The sequence below is a fragment of the Pristiophorus japonicus genome, chromosome 23 (genome assembly GCF_044704955.1).
Source record: "Pristiophorus japonicus isolate sPriJap1 chromosome 23, sPriJap1.hap1, whole genome shotgun sequence".
NCBI lineage: Eukaryota > Metazoa > Chordata > Chondrichthyes > Pristiophoridae > Pristiophorus > Pristiophorus japonicus.
The window spans coordinates 2,264,980-2,290,187 of record NC_091999.1 but is presented as its reverse complement, the minus strand read 5'-3'; the positions used below and the strand labels follow the sequence as shown (position 1 = coordinate 2,290,187).

At 55.4% G+C, this 25,208-nt stretch overlaps 1 protein-coding gene across 1 annotated transcript in view; it reads left to right on the top strand.

Annotated features, from left to right (window-relative positions):
• Positions 1-364: 364 nt before the first annotated feature.
• The window catches only part of LOC139235685 (zinc finger protein 536-like), a gene marked incomplete at its 5' end in the record, with an annotated part of 40,038 nt that continues 15,194 nt past the window's right edge, over positions 365-25,208 (top strand). The window contains one exon of the mRNA XM_070866724.1: positions 365-2,204. Coding sequence (XP_070722825.1) covers positions 365-2,204 — 1,840 coding nt within the window. The remainder of the gene's footprint in view (positions 2,205-25,208) is intronic.

Here is a 25,208-nt window from a genome sequence, read left to right as displayed (position 1 = left end):
GTATGGCCGACTCCTGCTCCTGTTTCTCATGTTCTTAATACCAAAGGGTCAGGGGTCAGGGGTCGGGGACCCTAATCCTGTGCATCTAATGGATCCTCCCGTTTCTAACCTGCCGCCGGGCTGACTGCGTGTCCGTTTCTTTCAGGCCATGGAGGAGATAGTGTCGCCCCGCGATGACCCCTCGCTCGTGCCCGAAGACGGCGGACCTCTCGACCTCCTCCTCCTCCCCCCCTCCTCCTCCTCCTCCGACGACCTGGTGTCGGGGGCCCGGGGGGAGGAGCGGCCGCTGTCGCCGGCATCGCCGCCACGCCGGGAGAACGGCGCGGAGCCGCCGCCGCCGCCGCCGCCGCCACCGTGGCCCGTGGCGGCCTTCGGGACGGACGTGTCCGAATTGGACTACGACGAGCTGGACCTGCAGCGCTTCTTCAACGGCCCGAGCCTGGGCCTGATGTCGGAGCTGGGCGGGGAGGCGGAGGGCGGGCGGGCCCGCAAGTACCCGTGCGCCATCTGCGGCAAGCGCTTCCGCTTCAACAGCATCCTCTCGCTGCACATGCGGATCCACACCGGGGAGAAGCCGTTCAAGTGCCCCCACTGCGACCACCGGGCGGCCCAGAAGGGCAACCTGAAGATTCACCTCCGCACCCACAAGGCCGGCGGGGCGGGCGGCCACGTCGACGGCAGAGGCCCCTGCAGGCCCGGCGAGGAGAACCGCCTGCTGCTGGAGCTGGAGGAGCGGGCCTTCCTGCGGGACAAGCAGGCCAAGGGGGCGGCGGGGCAGACTAGGCCCGACGGGAGCCTGCAGGAGGGCGGCGGCGGTGGTGGAGGAGGAACAGCCAGGCCGGAGGAGGAGGAGGAAGAGGACGGAAGCGGAGCCCGGGGCAGGGCCCGGCCGCCTCCCTCCCCTGCCCCGCCCGGCGCGGCCGGCTTCCGCTGCACCTTCTGCAAGGGCAAGTTCAAGAAGGCGGAGGAGCTGGAGCGCCACGCCCACATCCTGCACCGGCCCTACAAGTGCTCGCTGTGCCCGTTCGCCGCCTCGCTGGAGGGGCGGCTGGCCGAGCACTTGGAGGAGACCCACCTGGCGGCCGGCTCCCGAGAGGGCGGGGAGGGAGAGGAGGAGGAGGAGGAGGAGGAGGAGGACGGGGCCAGACCCGGGCTGCAGCAACAGCCGCCGCCGCACACGCCGCCACACACGCCGCCCGCCCCCGAGTTCCGGTGCCAGGTCTGCGGGCAGGCCTTCACCCAGTCCTGGTTCCTCAAGGGCCACATGCGCAAGCACAAGAACTCCTTCGACCACGGCTGCCAGGTGTGCGGCCGCCGCTTCAAGGAGCCCTGGTTCCTCAAGAACCACATGAAGGTCCACCTCAACAAGCTGGGGCTGAAGCTGGCGCCCCGCGGCGGGGAGCGGGGGCGCAGGGGCGCCAGGAGCGGCGTGGCCGGGCACCGGGGCGGCGGGGCAGTGGGGCCGCCGGGCCTGCTGGCCTACGACGCCTTCTACTCGGGCCTGCTGCTGGCCACCGGGCCTCGGCTGGAAGGAGGAGGAGGAGGCCTCGGAGGCCCCGGGAGGGCCGGTCAGCGCCCGCGGGAGGAGGGCGAGGACGAGGGAGGCCCGCCCAGAGCAGAGGGCAAGCGCTCCTTCCTGGGCTTCCTGGAGCTGGCAGGGCCCGGGGGCGGCAACTGCATGGAGCGGCTGCAGGCGGCAGCCAGGGCAGCGGACGCCAACCAGGGAGGCCCACGGCTCTGGCAGCTGGTGACCCGGGGCCTGGCGAGGGACCAGGCCCTGCTGGCCCGGGACCTCGAGGCCGAGGCTGCCCGGCAGAGGCAGAAGAACAAGCAGCAGCAGCAGCAGCTCTCCCGGATGTTGGGCCTGCCCTGGCAGGAAGGCCCGTTGCCGCCGGCGACGGCGGCCCAGAACGGCAGCGGGGCCTCGGAGAGACGCGGGGCGGGCGGAGAGGCCGACGGGCGGGAGAGGCTGACCGAGTGTCCCGACTGCGGACGGGGATTCAGGACCTACCAGCAGGTGGTGGTCCACTCCAGGGTCCACCGCAAGGGGCGGGCAGCCGAGGGGGACAAGTGGCGGAGGGACCCGCTGGCTGGATTCGGGCCTTGTGGCCGGCTCGCCGCCTCCGAGGGGAGGGGCCCCTCGGTGCCAGCGGGCTTGCCCGGCGACGGAGGAGAAGGAGGCGGCCTCCCACCTGGAGCTCAAGGTAAGACCCCCGCCCCAAGTAAGCGTCTCAGGCTTCGGTCTGCATCTCCCATTAGAGGGAGAATATTAAAGCTATAAGCAGCGTACGTTCACCAGGGTTGGGAAACTGTTTGATTGTGAGGGTAGAATTGAAGTACCCCAGGGCAATTTACACTGCGGCAGAGATGGCCGAGGACAACTAGAATAGAATAGAAACATAGACATTTACAGCACAGAGGGAGGCCATTTCGGCCCATCGTGTCCGCGCCGGCCGACCAAGAGCTACCCAGCCTAATCCCACTTTCCCGCTCTGGGTCCGTAGCCCTGTGGGTTACGACACTTCAGGAGCACATCCAGGTACTTTTTAAATGTGGTGAGGGTTTGTGCCTCTACCACCCTTTCAGGCCGTGAGTTCCGCCCCAGACCCCCACCGCCCTCTGGGTTTCCCCTCAAATCCCCTCTAAACCTCCCCCCAATTACTTTAAATCTATGCCGCAAAGTTAATTTAATCGAGGCTTTTTTTCTCAAATGGTGAAAGAATGGTACCAGGAATGAGGGAATTTAGTTATGTGGAGAGACGAGAGAAGCTGGGTTAATTAGTAATCTGAAAGTAAAGGATCCTCTCGGGAAGAATGATCAAATTAGATAAATTTCATCTTGAGTTTGAGAGTGACGTGGTTAAGTCCGAAACTAGGGTCTTAAATTTAAACACAGCCAATTACGGAGGTATAAGAAAGAAAGACTTGGAGAGAATGAGAGGATGAAGTGAGCTTGGAGGGGCAGCGCAGTGTGGAGAGAAAGACTTGCATTTATATAGCACCTTTCACAACCACCGGACGTCCCAAAGCGCTTTACAGCCAATGAAGTACTTTAGGAGTGCAGTCACTGTTGTATTGTGGGAAACGGCAATTTGTGCACAGCAAGCTCCCACACACAGCGATGTGATAATGACCCAGATCATCTGTTTTTTTATGTTATGTTGATTGAGGGATAAATATTGGCCCCAGGACACTGGGGATAACTCCCCTGCACTTCTTCCAAATAGTGCCATGGGATCTTTTATATCCACTTGAAAGAGCAGAGAGGGCCTCGGTTTAACGTCTCATCCGAAAGACGGCTCCTGCGACAGTGCAGCACTCCCCTGGGAGTGTCAGCCTAGATTTTTGTGCCCCAATCCCTGGAGTGGGACTTGAACCCACAACCTTCTGACTTGGAGGCGAGTGTGCTGTCCACTGAGACATGGCTGGCACTAAAGGCTGAGTTGCTGAGATAGATTGGGAAATTATATTAAAAGATATGACAGTAGATAAGCAATGGCAAACATGTAAAGAAAGAATTCATCATTCACAATGAATATATATTCCGTTGAGGAATAAAAACTTCACTGGAAAAGTGGTACAGGGGGTTGATCCATAGTTAACTAGAGAAGTTCAGGATAGTATTAGATTAAAAGAAGCTTGCAAAGTTGCCAAAAAGAGTCGTAATCCTGAGCCTTGGGAGAGTTTTAAAAATCAGCAAAGGGTGACCAATAAATTACCAAAGAGGGAAAAAAAAAGTATACAAGTGTAAATAGCAAGAAATATGAAATCAGATTGTAAGAACATTTACAAGTATGTAAAAAGGAAGAAATTAGCAAAAGTAAATGTTGGTCCCTTAGAGGCAGAGACAGGAGAAATTATAATGGGGAGAAAAGAAAATGGCAGAGACATTAAACAAATATTTTGTGCCTGTCTTCACATTAGAAGACACAAAGGGGGAGAAATTGCACAGTCCCTGCGGCAGGCACGTAAGTCCCGCACCGCTCATGATATTGGGGTTATCGCCCCCGAAAGGAAGTGGAAAGCAAAATAACGTATTCCACTTCCTCTGTGGGGCACTATGGGGGCGGAAGCACGGGGAGAGGGACACAGCGCTTTGGTGAGGCCACACCTGGAGTACCGCGCGCAGTTTTGATCTCCTTACCGAAGGGAGGATATACTTGCCATAGAGGGAGTGCATCGAAGGTTCACCAGACTGATTCCTGGGATGGGGGGATTGTCCTATGAGGAGAGGTTGAGTAGACTGGGCCGATATTCTCTAGAGTTTAGAAGAATGAGAGATGATCTCATTGAAACATACAACATTCTCACAGGGCTTGACAGGGTAGATGCAGGGAGGGTGTTTCCCCCCCGGGCTGGGGAGTCTAGAACCAGGGGTCACAGTCTCAGGATAAGGGGTCGGCCATTTAGGACTGAGATGAGGAGAAACTTCTTCACTCAGAGGGTGGTAAATCTTTGGAATTCTCTGCCTCAGAGGGCTGTGGAGGCTCAGTTTTTGAGTATATTCAAGGCAGAGATCAATAGATTTTTGGATATTAAGGGAATCGAGGGATTATGGGGACAGTGCAGGAAAGTGGGGTTGAGGTCGAAGGTCAGCCATGATCTTATTGAATGGCGGAGCAGGCTCGAGGGGCCGAATGGCCGACTCCTGCTCCTAATTCTTACGTTCTCCTTAGAGCAGAGAAGGTTAAGGGGAGATTTAATAAAGGTGTTCAAAATCATGAATGGCTTTGATAGAGTTTTAAGGAGCAATTGTTTCCAGTGTTAACCAAGGACACAGATTCATGGTAATTGGCAGAAGTACTAGAGGAGGAGAAACGTTGTTCCACAGCAAGTGGGTTGCTGTGACATAGAAGGCACGGCCTGAAAGGGCGGTGCAAGCAGATTTAATAGTAACTTTCAAAAGGGATTTGGATCAATATGTGGAAAGGAAAAATTTGCAGGGCTAATGGGGAAAGAGCAGAGGGGAGTGGAACTAATTGGGTAGTTCACTCAAAGAGCCAGCACAAGCATGAAGGCTGAATGGCCTCCTTCTGTGCTGAACACTTCTACAATTCTTTGTCCTGGTTGGGGAGTCATTGACGAGGGTTCATCCATTTTAAAATTGTTCCAATTGTGAGGAGAAACAAAGAAACATAGAAACATAGAAAATAGGTGCAGGAGTAGGCCATTTGGCCCTTTGAGCCTGCATCGCCATTCAACATGATCATGGCTGATCATTCTCTCAGTACCACTTTCCTGCTTTTTCACCATACCCCTTGATCCCTTTAACAGTAAGGGCCACAGAGGGTAGGAGTAATTTCTTCACACCGAGGGTTGTTGGACTGCGGAATGATTTGCCACAGGGTGTAATGGAGGCAAAGGCCATTGAATCTTGCAAGGAAATAGTAGATAAATACTTGAAGCATAAGAGGATACAGGGCTACGGGGAGAGAGCGGGGCAGTGGGATTAGTTTGGGATTGATACTGGGCTATGGGAAGAGAGCGGGGCAGTGGGATTAGTTTGGGGATTGATACAGGGCTATGGGAAGAGAGCGGGGCAGTGGGATTAGTTTGGGATTGATACAGGACTATGGGGAGAGAGCGGGGCAGTGGGATTAGTGTGGGATTGATACAGGGCTATGGGGAGAGAGCGGGGCAGTGGGATTAGTTTGGGGATTGATACAGGGCTATGGGAAGAGAGCGGGTCAGTGGGATTAGTTTGGGATTGATACAGGGCTATGGGGAGAGAGTGGGGCAGTGGGATTAGTTTGGGATTGATACAGGGTTATGGGGAGAGAGTGGGGCAGTGGGATTAGTTTGTGGTTGATACAGGGCTATGGGGAGAGAGTGGGGCAGTGGGATTAGTTTGGGATTGATTCAGGGCTATAGGGAGAGCGGGACAGTGGGATTAGTTTGGGATTGATACAGGACTACGGGAGAGAGTGGGGCAGTGGGATTAGTTTGGAGTTGATACAGGGCTATGGGGAGAGAGCGGGGCAGTGGGATTAGTTTGGGATTGATACAGGGCTATGGGGAGAGCGGGGCAGTGGGATTAGTTTGGGGATTGATACAGGGCTATGGGGAGAGATCGGGTCAGTGGGATTAGTTTGTGGTTGATACAGGGCTATGGGGAGAGAGCGGGGCAGTGGGATTAGTTTGGGATTGATACAGGGCTATGGGGAGAGAGCGGGGCAGTGGGATTAGTTTGGGATTGATACAGGGCTATGGGGAGAGAGTGGAGCAGTAGGATTAGTTTGGGGACTGATACAGGGCTATGGGGAGAGAGTGGGGCAGTGAGATTAGTTTGGGATTGATACAGGACTATGGGGAGAGAGCAGGGCAGTGGGATTAGTCTGGGATTGATACTGGGCTATGGGGAGAGAGTGGGGCAGTGGGATTAGTTTTGGATTGATATTGGGCTACGGGGAGAGAGCGGGGCAGTGGGATTAGTTTGGGATTGATACAGGGCTATGGGGAGAGCGTGGGGCAGTGGGATTAGTTTGGGGACTGATACAGGGCTATGGGGAGAGAGTGGGGCAGTGAGATTATTTTGGGATTGATACAGGGCTATGAGGAGAGAGCGGGCAGTGGGATAAGTTTGGGTTTGATACAGGGCTATGAGGAGAGAACGGGGCAGTGGGATTAGTTTGTGGTTGATACTGGGCTACGGGGAGAGAGTGGGGCAGTGGGATTAGTTTGGGATTGATACTGGGCTACGGGGAGAGAGTGGGGCAGTGGGATTAGTTTGGGATTGATACAGGGCTATGGGGAGAGAGCGGGGCAGTGGGATTAGTCTGGGATTGATACAGGGCTATGGGGAGAGAGCGGGGCAATGGGATTAGTCTGGGATTGATCTGGCAAAGAGCCAACACCGACTCGATGGGCCAAATGATCCTTTTGCAGTACTATTTTGCTGTTAATTGATGATGAATATTTGAAGTCAGGATATTATGGGTTGGTTAAAAAGAGGAGCATAGTACGAATCATGTTATTGTAAATCGACAGGGATATGCTGTACACCGATGAGGCCTTACTTCGGACGTTATATGAAATTGTGGTCACTACACATCCAACTACACCAGAAAATGGCGCAATGAGGGGCACTGTGATCGATAGGAACACAAGTAGGAGAATCAGCCCCTCGCTCATTCAATTAGATCGTGGCTGGTCTGTATCTTAACCCCATCTGCCCGCCTTGGTTCCGTAACCCTTAATACCCCGATAAAAATCTAGCAATCTCAGCTTTGCAATTTTCTATTGACCCCTAGCCTGAACAACTTTCTTTTGCGGGCGATGGGGAGTTGGGGCAGGAAAGGGTTTAAGAGTTCCAGATTCCCACTACCCTTTGTGAGAAGAAGTGCTTCCTGACCTCACCGGTGAATGGTCGGGCTCTAATTGTAAGGTTGGGCGCGACTGCTGCCAACAAACCGGTTGCTGTGTGCTTCCGACGCGTTACGGGAACCGGCTCATTTTTTTTTAATTAAAATGCCGCGGAGGGAGAGGACTCCTTGAAAAAATGCCGGCAGGGAGCACACTCATGGAAAAAGTTCAGAGAAGGTTCACTCGGTTGATTCCTGAGATGAGGGGGTTGACGTATGAAGAAAGGTTGAGCAGGTTGGGCCTATACTCATTGGAGTTTAGAAGAATGAGAGGTGATCTTATTGAAACCTATAAGATTCTGAGGGGGTGGACAGGGTGGATGCAGAGAGGATGTTTCCCCTCGTGGGGGAATCTAGAACGAGGGGGCATAGTCTCAGAATAAGGGTCCGCCCATTTAAAACTGAGATGAGGAGGAATTTCTTCTCTCAGAGGGTTGTAAATCTGTGGAATTCTCTGTCCCAGAGAGCTGTGGAGGCTGGGTCATTGAATATATTTAAGGCGGAGATAGACAGATCTTTGAGCGATAAGGGAGTGAAGGGTTATGGGGAGCGGGCGGGGAAGTGGAGCTGAGTCCATGATCAGATCAGCCGTGATCTTATTGAATGGCGGAGCAGGCTCGAGGGGCCGAATGGCCGACTCCTGCTCCTATTCCTTATGTTCTCATGTTAGAAACATTCCAGATTAATGCGCAGTACACTTTGCACAGCTTCTGGTCATTGGCAGCAGACACTCTGTTTCAGGTTGTGCCCCCTGGTTCTGGACTACCCTACCAGAGGAAATACTTTCTCTCTGTCTGCCCTATTGAATCCTTCAATCATATTAAACACCTCGATTAGATCACCCCTGAATCTTTTATACTCGCGGGAACACAAGCGCACTCTATGCAGCCTGCCCTCATAATTTAACCCCTTTTAGCCCCCGGTATCATTCTGGTGAGTCTGCACTGCAGCCCCTGCAAGGCCAATGGGCCAGAAATCGTGGTCTCCAGGGGCACGTACGATGAGTGCACACACGCATGGAGGACCCCAAGTGCCAGTTCTTGGCGCGCACTGTGCATGTGCCGAAATGCAGCACTTGCGAACGGTCAAAATGTCCCTTTGACAGTTCCAACGCATCCCCGGGAGAAAGGCCTTCACAGGCGGAGACTAGGGCTATTTGCCCACCGCCTGCCCAGTGAATGTCCTTCAAACTCTTACGCCTGGTGAAAGCAAGCGAAAGGCCTGCTCTTATCAGCGTAAGAGTTTTCAAAGATAGAAAAATAAAATTTATCAATAATTTTTATATCAAAAACCCTGACCATTGAGGTAAGTTTACCCCTATTAAAACAATTTTTTTTTTAATTCAAAAGAATTTTTTTGTCTAAAACATCTAATTAAATTTAATTCCAATTAATTTTAAATATGTGAAGTGTTTTTCTTATTTATTTAAAAAGTTTGTGTTTTTGAGGGTATTCCCATTGATAGAAAGGGTGATCTGCGTCCAAACAGAACTCACCATTACTGTGAATGGGATAGGTCATTTTCATTGGTTGGTCCGGCCCATGTGATCCCAGGCTGCACATACGCTCCTGGAATACATGGGCCCCTACGCTCGGCACGCAAGTCATCCGAGACCACGACATATTTTCGTTAAAAAACATTTCGGTCGGAGGCCTCCGACAGCAGGAAGCCTCCGTCCGTAATTTCCGGGCCAGCATATCGTTCCTGAGGTGCGGTGCACAGAATTGAACACAGTTCTCCAGATGGGGTCTAACCAGATGGGGTACAACTCTCACAATACCTTCCACCCTTTGTACTCCATTACTGATCCCCTGTAAAATGGGAGAGCACTATGGAGAAATGGAAGGACCCAATCGAGGGGCGTAAAGTATTAAATGGGAGAGAATGGGTTAAGGAAGGTCTCGATCGAGGGTATAAAATATTAAATGGGAGAGAGGGGGTTAAACAGGGTCCCGATCGAGGGTATAAAATATTAAATGGGAGAGAGGGGGTTAAACAGGGTCCTGATTGAGGGTATAAAATATTAAATGGGAGAGAGGGTTAAGGAGGGTCCTGATTGAGGGTATAAAATATTAAATGGGAGAGAGAGGGTTAAGGAGGGTCCAGATTGAGGGTATAAAATATTAAATGGGAGAGAGGGGGTTAAACAGGGTCCCGATCGAGAGTGTAAAATATTAAATGGGAGAGAGGGGGTTAAACAGGATCCCGATCAAGAGAATAAAATATTAAATGGGCGAGAGAGGGTTAAACAGGGTCCTGATTGAGGGTATAAAATATTAAATGGGAGAGAGAGGGTTAAAGAGGGTCCAGATTGAGGGTATAAAATATTAAATGGGAGAGAGGGGGTTAAACAGGGTCCCGATCGAGAGTGTAAAATATTAAATGGGAGAGAGGGGGTTAAACAGGGTCCCGATCGAGAGTGTAAAATATTAAATGGGAGAGAGGGGGTTAAACAGGGTCCCGATCGAGAGTGTAAAATATTAAATGGGAGAGAGGGGGTTAAACAGGGTCCCGATCAAGAGAATAAAATATTAAATGGGCGAGAGGGGGTTAAACAGGGTCCCGATTGAGGGTATAAAATATTAAATGGGAGAGAGAGGATTAAACAGGGTCCCGATTGAGGGTATAAAATATTAAATGGGAGAGAGAGGGTTAAGGAGGGTCCTGATTGAGGGTATAAAATATTAAATGGGAGAGAGGGGGTTAAACAGGGTCCCGATCGAGGGTATAAAATATTAAATGGGAGAGAGAGGGTTAAACAGGGTCCCGATCAAGAGAATAAAATATTAAATGGGAGAGAGGGGGTTAAACAGGGTCCCGATCGAGAGTGTAAAATATTAAATGGGAGAGAGGGGGTTAAACAGGGTCCCGATCAAGAGAATAAAATATTAAATGGGCGAGAGGGGGTTAAACAGGGTCCCGATTGAGGGTATAAAATATTAAATGGGAGAGAGAGGGTTAAACAGGGTCCCGATCGAGAGTATAAAATATTAAATGGGAGAGAGAGGGTTAAGGAGGGTCCTGATTGAGAGTATAAAATATTAAATGGGAGAGAGAGGATTAAACAGGGTCCCGATTGAGGGTATAAAATATTAAATGGGAGAGAGAGGGTTAAGGAGGGTCCTGATTGAGGGTATAAAATATTAAATGGGAGAGAGGGGGTTAAACAGGGTCCCGATCGAGGATATAAAATATTAAATGGGAGAGAGAGGGTTAAACAGGGTCCCGATCGAGAGTGTAAAATATTAAATGGGAGAGAGGGGGTTAAAAAGGGTCCCGATTGAGGGTATACAATATTAAATGGGAGAGAGAGGGTTAAACAGGGTCCCGATCGAGGGTATAAAATATTAAATGGGAGAGAGAGGGTTAAACAGGGTCCTGATTGAGGGTATAAAATATTAAATGGGAGAGAGAGGGTTAAACAGGGTCCCGATCAAGGGTATAAAATATTAAATGGGAGAGAGAGGGTTAAACAGGGTCCTGATTGAGGGTATAAAATATTAAATGGGAGAGAGGGGGTTAAACAGGGTCCCGATCAAGTGTATAAAATATTAAATGGGAGAGAGGGGGTTCAGGAGGGTCCCGATTGAGGATATAAAATATTAAATGGGAGAGAGGGGGTTAAACAGGGTCCCGATTGAGGGTATAAAATATTAAATGGGAGAGAGAGGATTAAGGAGGGATCCGATTGAGGGTATAAAATATTAAATGGGAGAGAGAGGATTAAACAGGGTCCCAATCGAGAGTATAAAATATTAAATGGGAGAGAGGGGGTTAAACAAGGTCCCGATCGAGAGTATAAAATATTAAATGGGAGAGAGACAGTTAAGGAGAGACCTTGGGACAGGAACAATCAAGGAAAATGATCAGTGTTTGAAGTTCCGAGGAAGCACTGACTCAAGATTCCGGGCGTTTTTCCTATGGGTAACAGGAGACTTTGATCTGTGTCACTGGAGATTGAGCTTATTAAGGGAGTCGGCAAGTTTGATCCAGGGAAGTCATTCAGTGTAGTGAAGCGTTCAAATCCCAGAAGGACAGGAGATAAAATCAAGGAAACTCAGAGTTTAGGATGGTTGTTTAGTAAAATTTATTCACCCAAAGGACTCTAATGTTAAATAACATTGGAGTAGAGACAGGCCGTGATATCAAGCTAGTCTGTCCTCTCTTCATACATCCCACACCCGTTTACTGCCATTAACCTATTTTCCAGTCTAATCCCACTCTCCCCCTCACTCACTCCCCACCCAGTCAAATCTCACTCTCCCCCTCACTCCCCACCCAGTTTAATCACACTCTCCCCCTCACTCACTCCCCACCCAGTCTAATTTCACTCTCCCCCTCACTCACTCCCCACCCAGTCTTATCCCACTCTCCCACTCACTCCCCGCCCAGTCTAATTCCACTCTCCCTCTCACTCACTCCCCACCCAGTCTAATCCCATTCTCCCCCTCACTCCCCACCCAGTCTAATCCCACTCTCCCCCTCACTCACTCCCCACCCAGTCTAATTCCACTCTCCCCCTCACTCACTCCCCACCCAGTCTAATCCCACTCTCCCCCTCACTCACTCCCCACCCAGTCTAATCCCACTCACTCCCCACCCAGTCTAATCCCACTCTCCCCGTCACTCACTTCCCACCCAGTCTAATCCCACTCTCTCCCTCACTCACTCCCCACCCAGTCTAATCCCACTCTCCCCCTCACTCACTCCCCACCCAGTCTAATTCCACTCTCCCCCTCACTCACTTCCCACCCAGTCAAATCCCACTCTCGCCCTCACTCACTCCCCACCCAGTCTAATCCCACTCTCCCCCTCACTCACTACCCACTCAGTCTAATCCCACTCGCCCCGTCACTCCCCACGCAGTCTAATCCCACTCTCTCCCTCACTCCCCACCCAGTCTAATCCCACTCACCCCCTCACTCACTCCCCACTCAGTCTAATCCCACTCTCCCCCTCACTCCCCACTCAGTCTAATCCCACTCTCCCCCTTATTCACTCCCCACCCAGTCTAATCCCACTCTCCCCCTCACTCCCCACCCAGTCTAATCCCACTCTCTCCCTCACTCACTCCACACCCAGTCTAATTCCACTCTCCCCCTCACTCACTTCCCACCCAGTCTAATCCCACTCTCCCCCTCACTCACTTCCCACCCTTCTAATCCCACTCACTCCCCACCCAGTCTAATCCCACTCTCCCCGTCACTCACTTCCCACCCAGTCTAATCCCACTCTCTCCCTCACTCACTCCCCACCCAGTCTAATCCCACTCTCCCCCTCACTCACTCCCCACCCAGTCTAATTCCACTCTCCCCCTCACTCACTTCCCACCCAGTCAAATCCCACTCTCGCCCTCACTCACTCCCCACCCAGTCTAATCCCACTCACCCCCTCACTCACTACCCACTCAGTCTAATCCCACTCGCCCCGTCACTCCCCACGCAGTCTAATCCCACTCTCTCCCTCACTCCCCACCCAGTCTAATCCCACTCACCCCCTCACTCACTCCCCACTCAGTCTAATCCCACTCTCCCCCTCACTCCCCACTCAGTCTAATCCCACTCTCCCCCTTATTCACTCCCCACCCAGTCTAATCCCACTCTCCCCCTCACTCCCCACCCAGTCTAATCCCACTCTCCCCTCACTCACTCCTCACCCAGTCTAATCCCACTCTCCCCCTCACTCACTCCCCACCCAGTCTAATCCCACTCTCTCCCTCACTCACTCCACACCCAGTCTAATTCCACTCTCCCCCTCACTCACTTCCCACCCAGTCTAATCCCACTCTCCCCCTCACTCACTTCCCACCCAGTCTAATCCCACTCGCCCACTCATTCCCCACCCAGTCTAATCCCACTCTCCCCGTCACTCCCCACCCAGTCTAATCCCACTCTCTCCCTCACTCCCCACCCAGTCTAATCCCACTCTACCCCTCACTCACTCCCCACTCAGTCTAATCCCACTCTCCCCCTCACTCCCCACTCAGTCTAATCCCACTCTCCCCCTCACTCCCCACCCAGTCTAATCCCACTCTACCCCTCACTCCCCACCCAGTCTAATCCCACTCTCTCCCTCACTCACTCCCCACCCAGTCTAATCCCACTCTCCCCCTCACTCACTCCCCACCCAGTCGAATCCCACTCTCCCCCTGACTCATTCCCCACTCAGTCTAATCCTACTCGCCCCCTCACTCACTCCCCACCCAGTCTAATCCCACTCTCTCCCTCACTCCCCTCCCAGTCTAATCCCACTCTCCCCCTCACTCCCCACCCAGTTTAATCCCACTCTACCCCTCACTCACTCCCCACCCAGTCTAATCCCACTCTCCCCCTCACTCACTCCCCACCCAGTCTAATCCCACTCTCCCACTCACTCCCACCCAGTCTAATCCCACTCTCCCCCTCACTCACTCCCTCCCCCAGTCTAATCCCACTCTCCCCCTCACTCCCCACCCAGTTTAATCCCACTCTACCCCTCACTCACTCCCCACCCAGTCTAATCCCACTCTCCCCCTCACTCACTCCCCACCCAGTCTAATCCCACTCACCCCCTCACTCACTCCGTCCCCCAGACTAATCCCACTCTCTCCCTCACTCACTCCCCACCCAGTCTAATCCCACTCTCCCCCTCACTCCCCACCCAGTCTAATCCCACTCTCCCCCTCACTCCCCACCCAGTCTAATCCCACTCTCCCCCTCACTCACTCCCCACCCAGTCTAATCCCACTCTCCCCCTCACTCCCCACCCAGTCTAATCCCACTCTCCCCCTCACTCACTCCGTCCCCAGACTAATCCCACTCTCTCCCTCACTCACTCCCCACCCAGTCTAATCCCACTCTCTCCCTCACTCCCCACCCAGTCTAATCCCACTCTCCCCCTCACTCACTTCCCACCCTTCTAATCCCACTCACTCCCCACCCAGTCTAATCCCACTCTCCCCGTCACTCACTTTCCACCCAGTCTAATCCCACTCTCTCCCTCACTCACTCCCCACCCAGTCTAATCCCACTCTCCCCCTCACTCACTCCCCACCCAGTCTAATTCCACTCTCCCCCTCACTCACTTCCCACCCAGTCAAATCCCACTCTCGCCCTCACTCACTCCCCACCCAGTCTAATCCCACTCTCCCCCTCACTCACTACCCACTCAGTCTAATCCCACTCGCCCCGTCACTCCCCACGCAGTCTAATCCCACTCTCTCCCTCACTCCCCACCCAGTCTAATCCCACTCACCCCCTCACTCACTCCCCACTCAGTCTAATCCCACTCTCCCCCTCACTCCCCACTCAGTCTAATCCCACTCTCCCCCTTATTCACTCCCCACCCAGTCTAATCCCACTCTCCCCCTCACTCCCCACCCAGTCTAATCCCACTCTCTCCCTCACTCACTCCACACCCAGTCTAATTCCACTCTCCCCCTCACTCACTTCCCACCCAGTCTAATCCCACTCTCCCCCTCACTCACTTCCCACCCAGTCTAATCCCACTCGCCCACTCACTCCCCACCCAGTCTAATCCCACTCTCTCCCTCACTCACTCCCCACCCAGTCTAATCCCACTCTCCCCGTCACTCCCCACCCAGTCTAATCCCACTCTCTCCCTCACTCCCCACCCAGTCTAATCCCACTCTACCCCTCACTCACTCCCCACTCAGTCTAATCCCACTCTCCCCCTCACTCCCCACTCAGTCTAATCCCACTCTCCCCCTCACTCCCCACCCAGTCTAATCCCACTCTACCCCTCACTCCCCACCCAGTCTAATCCCACTCTCTCCCTCACTCACTCCCCACCCAGTCTAATCCCACTCTCCCCCTCACTCACTCCCCACCCAGTCGAATCCCACTCTCCCCCTGACTCATTCCCCACTCAGTCTAATCCTACTCGCCCCCTCACTCACTCCCCACCCAGTCTAATCCCACTCTCTCCCTCACTCCCCTCCCAGTCTAATCCCACTCTCCCCCTCACTCCCCACCCAGTTTAATCCCACTCTACCCCTCACTCACTCCCCACCCAGTCTAATCCCACTCTCCCCCTCACTCACTCCCCACCCAGTCTAATCCCACTCTCCCACTCACTCCCACCCAGTCTAATCCCACTCTCCCCCTCACTCACTCCCTCCCCCAGTCTAATCCCACTCTCCCCCTCACTCCCCACCCAGTTTAATCCCACTCTACCCCTCACTCACTCCCCACCCAGTCTAATCCCACTCTCCCCCTCACTCACTCCCCACCCAGTCTAATCCCACTCACCCCCTCACTCACTCCGTCCCCCAGACTAATCCCACTCTCTCCCTCACTCACTCCCCACCCAGTCTAATCCCACTCTCCCCCTCACTCCCCACCCAGTCTAATCCCACTCTCCCCCTCACTCCCCACCCAGTCTAATCCCACTCTCCCCCTCACTCACTCCCCACCCAGTCTAATCCCACTCTCCCCCTCACTCCCCACCCAGTCTAATCCCACGCTCCCCCTCACTCACTCCGTCCCCAGACTAATCCCACTCTCTCCCTCACTCACTCCCCACCCAGTCTAATCCCACTCTCTCCCTCACTCCCCACCCAGTCTAATCCCACTCTCCCCCTCACTCCCCACCCAGTCTAATCCCACTCTCCCCCTCACTCCCCACCCAGTCTAATCCCACTCTCCCCCTCACTCACTCCCCACCCAGTCTAATCCCACTCTCCCCCTCACTCCCCACCCAGTCTAATCCCACTCTCCCCCTCACTCCCCACCCAGTCTAATCCCACTCTCCCCCTCACTCACTCCCCACCCAGTCTAATTCCACTCTCCCCCTCACTCCCCACCCAGTCTGATCCCACTCTCCCCCCCACTCCCCACCCAGTCTAATCCTACTCTCCCCCTCAGTCCCCACCCAGTCTAATCCCACTCTCCCCCTCACTCACTCCCCACCCAGTCTAATCCCACTCTCCCCCTCACTCACTCCCCACCAAGTCTAACCCCACTCTCCCCCTCACTCACTCCCCACCCAGTCTAATCCCACTCTCCCCCTCACTCACTCCCCACCCAGTCTAATCCCACTCTCCCACTCATTCCCCACCCAGTCTAATCCCACTCTCCCCCTCACTTACTCCCTCCCCCAGTCTAATCCTACTCACTCACTCACTCACTTCCCACACAGTCTAATCCCACTCTCCCCCTCAGTCCCCACCCAGTCTAATCCCACTCTCCCCCTCACTCACTCCCCACCCAGTCTAATCCCACTCTCCCCCTCACTCACTCCCCACCAAGTCTAACCCCACTCTCCCCCTCACTCACTCCCCACCCAGTCTAATCCCACTCTCCCCCTCACTCACTCCCCACCCAGTCTAATCCCACTCTCCCACTCATTCCCCACCCAGTCTAATCCCACTCTCCCCCTCACTCACTCCCTCCCCCAGTCTAATCCTACTCTCTCACTCACTCACTTCCCACACAGTCTAATCCCACTCTCCCCTTCACTTACTCCCCACCCAGTCTAATCCCACTCTCCCCCTCACTCACTCCCCACCCAGTCTAATCGCACTCTCCCCCTCACTCACTCCGTCCCCCAGACTAATCCCACTCTCCCCCTCACTCACTCCCCACCCAGTCTAATCCCACTCTCCCCCTCACTCCCCACCCAGTCGAATCCCACTCTCCCCCTCACTCCCCACCCAGTCTAATCCCACTCTCCCCCTCACTCCCCACCCAGTCTAATCCCACACTCCCCCTCACTCACTCCCCACCCAGTCTAATCCCACTCTCCCCCTCACTCACTCCCCACCCAGTCTAATCCCACTCTCTCCCTCACTCACTCCCCACACAGTCTAATCCCACTCTCTCCCCCTCACTCCCCACCCAGTCTAATCCCACTCTCTCCCTCACTCACTCCCCACCCAGTCTAATCCCACTCTCCCCCTCACTCACTCCCCACCTAGTCTAATCCCACTCTCCCCCTCACTCACTCCCCACCCAGTCTAATCCCACCCTCGCCCTCACTCACTACCCACCCAGTCTAATCCCACTCTCCCCCTCACTCCCCACCTAGTCTAATCCCACTCTCCCCCTCACGCACTCCTCACCCAGTCTAATCCCACTCTCTCCCTCACTCACTCCCCACCCAGTCTAATCCCACTCTCCCACTCCCTCCCCACCCAGTCTAATCCCACTCTCTCCCTCACTCCCCACCCAGTCTAATCCCACTCTCCCCCTCAGTCCCCACCCAGTCTAATCCCACTCTCCCCCTCACTCACTCCCCACCCAGTCTAATCCCACTCTCTCCCTCACTCACTCCCCAACCAGTCTAATCCCACTCTCCCCCTCACTCACTCCCCACCCAGTCTAATCCCACTCTCTCCCTCACTCACTGCCCACCCAGTCTAATCCCACTCTCCCCCTCACTCACTCCCCACCCAGTCTAATCCCACTCTCCCCCTCACTCACTCCCCACCCAGTCTAATCCCACTCTCCCACTCCCTCCCCACCCAGTCTAATCCCACTCTCCCCCTCACTCACTCCCCACCCAGTCTAATCCCACTCTCCCCCTCACTCACTCCCTCTGCCAGTCTAATCCTACTCTCTCACTCACTCACTTTCCACCCGGTCTAATCCCACTCTCCCCCTCACTCACTCCCCACCCAGTCTAATCCCACTCTCCCCCTCACTCCCCACCCAGTCTAATCCCACTCTCCCCCTCACTCACTCCCCACCCAGTCTAACCCCACTCTCCCCCTCACTCACTCCCCACCTATTCTAATCCCACTCTCCCACTCACTCACTCCGTCCCCCAGTCTAATCCCACTCTCTCCCTCACTCACTCCGTCCCACAGACTAATCCCACTCTCTCCCTCACTCACTCCCCACCCAGTCTAATCCCACTCTCCCCCTCACTCACTCCCCACCCAGTCTAATCCCACTCTCCCCCTCACTCACTCCCCACCCAGTCTAATCCCACTCTCCCCCTCACTCCCCACCCAGTCTAATCTCACTCTCTCCCTCACTCACTCCCCACCCAGTCTAATCCCACTCTCCCCCTCACTCATTCCCCACCCAGTCTAATCCCACTCTCCCCCTCACTCACTCCCTCCCCCAGTCTAATCCCACTCTCTCACTCACTCACTTCCCACCCAGTCTAATCCCACTCTCCCCCTCACTCCCCACCCAGTCTAATCCCACTCTCCCCCTCACTCCCCACTCAGTCTAACCCCACTCTCCCCCTCACTCCCCACCCAGTCTAATCCCACTCTCCCCCTCACTCACTCCCCACCCAGTCTAATCCCACTCTCTCCCTCACTCACTCCCCACCCAGTCTAATCCCACTCTCTCCCTCACTCCCCACCCAGTCTAATCCCACTCTCCTCCTCACTCACTCCCCACCCAGTCTGATCCCACTCTCCCCCTCACTCCCCACCCAGTCTAATCCCACTCTCCCCCTCACTCACTCCCCACCCAGTCTAATCCCACTCTCTCCCTCACTCCCCACCCAGTCTAATCCCACTCTCGCCCTCACTCACTCCCCACCCAGTCTAATCCCACTCTCCCTCTCACTCCCCACCCAGTCTAATGCCACTCTCACCGTCACTCCCCAGCCAGTCTAATCCCACTCTCACCTCACTCACTCCTCACCCAGTCTAATCCCACTCTCCCCCTCACTCACTCCCCACCCAGTCTAATCCCACTCTCCCCTTCACTCACTCCCCACCCAGTCTAATCCTTCTCTCCCCCTCACTCACTCCCCACCCAGTCTCATCCCACTCTCTCGTTCACTCACTCCCCACACAGTCTAATCCCACTCTCTCCCTCACTCACTCCCCACCCAGTCTAATCCCACTCTCACTCTTACTCACCCACCATCCAGACTAATCCCACTCTCCCTCTCACTCACTCCCCACCCAGTCTAATCCTACTCTCCCCCTCACTCCCCACCCAGTCTAATTCCACTCTCCCCCTCACTCCCCACCCAGTCTAATCTCACTCTCCTCTCACTCACTCCTCACCCAGTCTAATCCCACTCTCCCCCTCACTCACTCCGTCCCCAGTCTAATCCCATTCTCCCCCTCATTCACTCCTCACCCAGTCTAATCCCACTCTCTCCCTCACTCCCCACCCAGTCTAATCCCACTCTCCCCCTCACTCACTCCCCACCCAGTCTAATCCCACTCTCCCCCTCACTCACTCCCCACCCAGTCTAATCCCACTCGTCCCGTCACTCCCCACGCAGTCTAATCCCACTCTCTCCCTCACTCCCCACCCAGTCTAATCCCACTCTCCCTTTCACTCACTCCCCACTCAGTCTAATCCCACTCTCCCCCTCACTCCCCACTCAGTCTAATCCCAGTCTCCCCCTCACTCACTCCCCACCCAGTCTAATCCCACTCTCCCCCTCACTCACTCACCACCCAGTCTAATCCCACTCTCCCCCTCACTCCCCACCCAGTCTAATCCCACTCTCCCCCTCACTCCCCACCCAGTCTAATCCCACTCTCCCCCTCACTCCCCACCCAGTCTAATCCCACTCTCCCCCTCACTCCCCACCCAGTCTAATCCCACTCTCCCCCTCACTCACTCCCCACCCAGTCTAATCCCACTCTCCCCCTCACTCCCCACCCAGTCTAATCCCACTCTCCCCCTCACTCCCCACCCAGTCTAATCCCACTCTCCCCCTCACTCACTCCCCACCCAGTCTAATCCCACTCTCCCCCTCACTCCCCACCCAGTCTAATCCCACTCTCCCCCTCACTCCCCACCCAGTCTAATTCCACTCTCCCCCTCAGTCCCCACCCAGTCTAATCCCACTCTCCCCCTCACTCACTCTCCACCCAGTCTAATCCCACTCTCCCCCTCACTCACTCTCCACCCAGTCTAATCCCACTCTCCCCCTCACTCACTCTCCACCCAGTCTAATCCCACTCTCTCCCTCACTCACTCCCCACACAGTCTAATCCCACTCTCACCCTCACTCACTCCCCACCCAGTCTAATCCCACTCTCTCCCTCACTCACTCCCCACCCAGTCTAATCCCACTCTCCCCCTCACTCACTCCCCATGCAGTCTAATCCCACTCTCCCCCTCACTCACTCCCCACCCAGTCTTATCCCACTCTCCCACTCATTCCCCACCCAGTCTAATCCCACTCTCCCCCTCACTCACTCCCTCCCCCAGTCTAATCCTACTCTCTCACTCACTCACTTCCCACCCAGTCTAATCCCACTCTCCCCCTCACTCACTCCCCACCCAGTCTAATCCCACTCTCCCCCTCACTCCCCACCCAGTCTAATCCCACTTTCTCCCTCACTCACTCCCCACCCAGTCTAATCCCACTCTCCCCCTCATTCACTTCCCACCCAGTCTATTCCCACTCTCCCCCTCACTCCCCACCCAGTCTAATCCCACTCTCACCCTCACTCCCCACTCAGTGTAACCCCACTCTCCCCCTCACTCCCCACCCATTCTAATCCCACTCTCCCCCTCACTCACTCCCCACCCAGTCTAATCCCACTCTCTCCCTCACTCACTCACCACCCAGTCTAATCCCACTCTCCCCCTCACTCACTCCCCACCCAGTCTAATCCCACCCTCCCCCTCACTCCCCACCCAGTCTAATCCCACTCTCCCCCTCACTCACTCCCCACCCAGTCTAATCCTACTCTCTCCCTCACTCCCCACCCAGTCTAATCCCACTCTCCCCCTCACTCACTCCCCACCCAGTCTAATCCCACTCTCCCCCTCACTCCCCACTCAGTCTAATGCCACTCTCCCCCTCACTCACTCTCCACCCAGACTAATCCCACTCTCCCCCTCACTCACTCCCCACCCAGTCTAATCCTACTCTCCCCCTCACTCCCCCCCAGTCTAATTCCACTCTCCCCGTCACTCCCCACCCAGTCTAATCCCACTCTCCCCTCACTCACTCCTCACCCAATCTAATCCCACTCTCTCGCTCACTCACTCCCCACCCAGTCTAATCCCACTCTCCCCCTCACTCCCCACCCAGTCTAATCCCACTCTCTCCCTCACTCACTCCCCACCCAGTCTAATCCCACTCTCCCCTCACTCACTCCTCACCCAGTCTAATCCCACTCTCCCCCTCACTCCCCACCCAATTTAATCCCACTCTCCCCCTCACTCACTCCCCACCCAGTCTAATCCCACTCTCCCCCTCACTCATTCCCCACCCAGTCTAATCCCACTCTCCCCCTCACTCACTCACCACCCAGTCTAATCCCACTCTCCCCCTCACTCCCCACCCAGTCTAATCCCACTCTCCCCCTCACTCCCCACCCAGTCTAATCCCACTCTCCCCCTCACTCCCCACCCAGTCTAATCCCACTCTCCCCCTCACTCCCCACCCAGTCTAATCCCACTCTCCCCCTCACTCCCCACTCAGTCTAATCCCAGTCTCCCCCTCACTCACTCCCCACCCAGTCTAATCCCACTCTCCCCCTCACTCACTCACCACCCAGTCTAATCCCACTCTCCCCCTCACTCCCCACCCAGTCTAATCCCACTCTCCCCCTCACTCCCCACCCAGTCTAATCCCACTCTCCCCCTCACTCCCCACCCAGTCTAATCCCACTCTCCCCCTCACTCCCCACCCAGTCTAATCCCACTCTCCCCCTCACTCACTCCCCACCCAGTCTAATCCCACTCTCCCCCTCACTCCCCACCCAGTCTAATCCCACTCTCCCCCTCACTCCCCACCCAGTCTAATCCCACTCTCCCCCTCACTCACTCCCCACCCAGTCTAATCCCACTCTCCCCCTCACTCCCCACCCAGTCTAATCCCACTCTCCCCCTCACTCCCCACCCAGTCTAATTCCACTCTCCCCCTCAGTCCCCACCCAGTCTAATCCCACTCTCCCCCTCACTCACTCTCCACCCAGTCTAATCCCACTATCTCCCTCACTCACTCCCCACCCAGTCTAATCCCACTCTCCCCCTCACTCACTCTCCACCCAGTCTAATCCCACTCTCTCCCTCACTCACTCTCCACCCAGTCTAATCCCACTCTCCCCCTCACTCACTCTCCACCCAGTCTAATCCCACTCTCTCCCTCACTCACTCCCCACACAGTCTAATCCCACTCTCACCCTCACTCACTCCCCACCCAGTCTAATCCCACTCTCTCCCTCACTCACTCCCCACCCAGTCTAATCCCACTCTCCCCCTCACTCACTCCCCATCCAGTCTAATCCCACTCTCCCCCTCACTCACTCCCCACCCAGTCTTATCCCACTCTCCCACTCATTCCCCACCCAGTCTAATCCCACTCTCCCCCTCACTCACTCCCTCCCCCAGTCTAATCCTACTCTCTCACTCACTCACTTCCCACCCAGTCTAATCCCACTCTCCCCCTCACTCACTCCCCACCCAGTCTAATCCCACTCTCCCCCTCACTCCCCACCCAGTCTAATCCCACTTTCTCCCTCACTCACTCCCCACCCAGTCTAATCCCACTCTCCCCCTCACTCACTTCCCACCCAGTCTAATCCCACTCTCCCCCTCACTCCCCACCCAGTCTAATCCCACTCTCCCCCTCACTCCCCACCCAGTCTAACCCCACTCTCCCCCTCACTCCCCACCCATTCTAATCCCACTCTCCCCCTCACTCACTCCCCACCCAGTCTAACCCCACTCTCCCCCTCACTCCCCACCCATTCTAATCCCACTCTCTCCCTCACTCACTCACCAGCCAGTCTAATCCCACTCTCCCCCTCACTCACTCCCCACCCAGTCTAATCCCACCCTCCCCCTCACTCCCCACCCAGTCTAATCCCACTCTCCCCCTCACTCACTCCCCACCCAGTCTAATCCTACTCTCTCCCTCACTCCCCACCCAGTCTAATCCCACTCTACCCCTCACTCACTCCCCACCCAGTCTAATCCCACTCTCCCCCTCACTCCCCACTCAGTCTAATGCCACTCTCCCCCTCACTCACTCTCCACCCAGACTAATCCCACTCTCCCCCTCACTCACTCCCCACCCAGTCTAATCCTACTCTCCCCCTCACTCCCCCCCCAGTCTAATTCCACTCTCCCCGTCACTCCCCACCCAGTCTAATCCCACTCTCCCCTCACTCACTCCCCACCCAGTCTAATCCCACTCTCCCCTCACTCACTCCTCACCCAGTCTAATCCCACTCTCCCCCTCACTCCCCACCCAATTTAATCCCACTCTCCCCCTCACTCACTCCCCACCCAGTCTAATCCCACTCTCCCCCTCACGCACTCCGTCCCCAGTCTAATCCCATTCTCCCCCTCATTCACTCCTCACCCAGTCTAATCCCACTCTCTCCCTCACTCCCCACCCAGTCTAATCCCACTCTCCTCCTCACTCACTCCCCACCCAGTCTAATCCCACTCTCCCCCTCACTCACTCCCCACCCAGTCTAATCCCACTCGTCCCGTCACTCCCCACGCAGTCTAATCCCACTCTCTCCCTCACTCCCCACCCAGTCTAATCCCACTCTCCCTTTCACTCACTCCCCACTCAGTCTAATCCCACTCTCCCCCTCACTCCCCACTCAGTCTAATCCCAGTCTCCCCCTCACTCATTCCCCACCCAGTCTAATCCCACTCTCCCCCTCACTCACTCACCACCCAGTCTAATCCCACTCTCCCCCTCACTCCCCACCCAGTCTAATCCCACTCTCCCCCTCACTCCCCACCCAGTCTAATCCCACTCTCCCCCTCACTCCCCACCCAGTCTAATCCCACTCTCCCCCTCACTCCCCACCCAGTCTAATCCCACTCTCCCCCTCACTCACTCCCCACCCAGTCTAATCCCACTCTCCCCCTCACTCCCCACCCAGTCTAATCCCACTCTCCCCCTCACTCCCCACCCAGTCTAATCCCACTCTCCCCCTCACTCACTCCCCACCCAGTCTAATCCCACTCTCCCCCTCACTCCCCACCCAGTCTAATCCCACTCTCCCCCTCACTCCCCACCCAGTCTAATTCCACTCTCCCCCTCAGTCCCCACCCAGTCTAATCCCACTCTCCCCCTCACTCACTCTCCACCCAGTCTAATCCCACTCTCTCCCTCACTCACTCCCCACCCAGTCTAATCCCACTCTCCCCCTCACTCACTCTCCACCCAGTCTAATCCCACTCTCTCCCTCACTCACTCTCCACCCAGTCTAATCCCACTCTCCCCCTCACTCACTCTCCACCCAGTCTAATCCCACTCTCTCCCTCACTCACTCCCCACACAGTCTCATCCCACTCTCACCCTCACTCACTCCCCACCCAGTCTAATCCCACTCTCTCCCTCACTCACTCCCCACCCAGTCTAATCCCACTCTCCCCCTCAGTCACTCCCCATCCAGTCTAATCCCACTCTCCCCCTCACTCACTCCCCACCCAGTCTTATCCCACTCTCCCACTCATTCCCCACCCAGTCTAATCCCACTCTCCACCTCACTCACTCCCTCCCCCAGTCTAATCCTACTCTCTCACTCACTCACTTCTCACCCAGTCTAATCCCACTCTCCCCCTCACTCACTCCCCACCCAGTCTAATCCCACTCTCCCCCTCACTCCCCACCCAGTCTAACCCCACAATCCCCCTCACTCACTCCCCACCCAGTCTAATCCCACTCTCCCCCTCACTCACTCCCCACCCAGTCTAATCCCACTCTCCCCCTCACTCACTCACCACCTAGTCTAATCCCACTCTCCCCCTCACTCACTCCCCACCCAGTCTAATCCCACCCTCCCCCTCACTCCCCACCCAGTCTAATCCCACTCTCCCCCTCACTCACTCCCCACCCAGTCTAATCCCACTCTCTCCCTCACTCCCCACCCAGTCTAATCCCACTCTCCCCCTCACTCACTCCCCACCCAGTCTAATCCCACTCTCCCCCTCACTC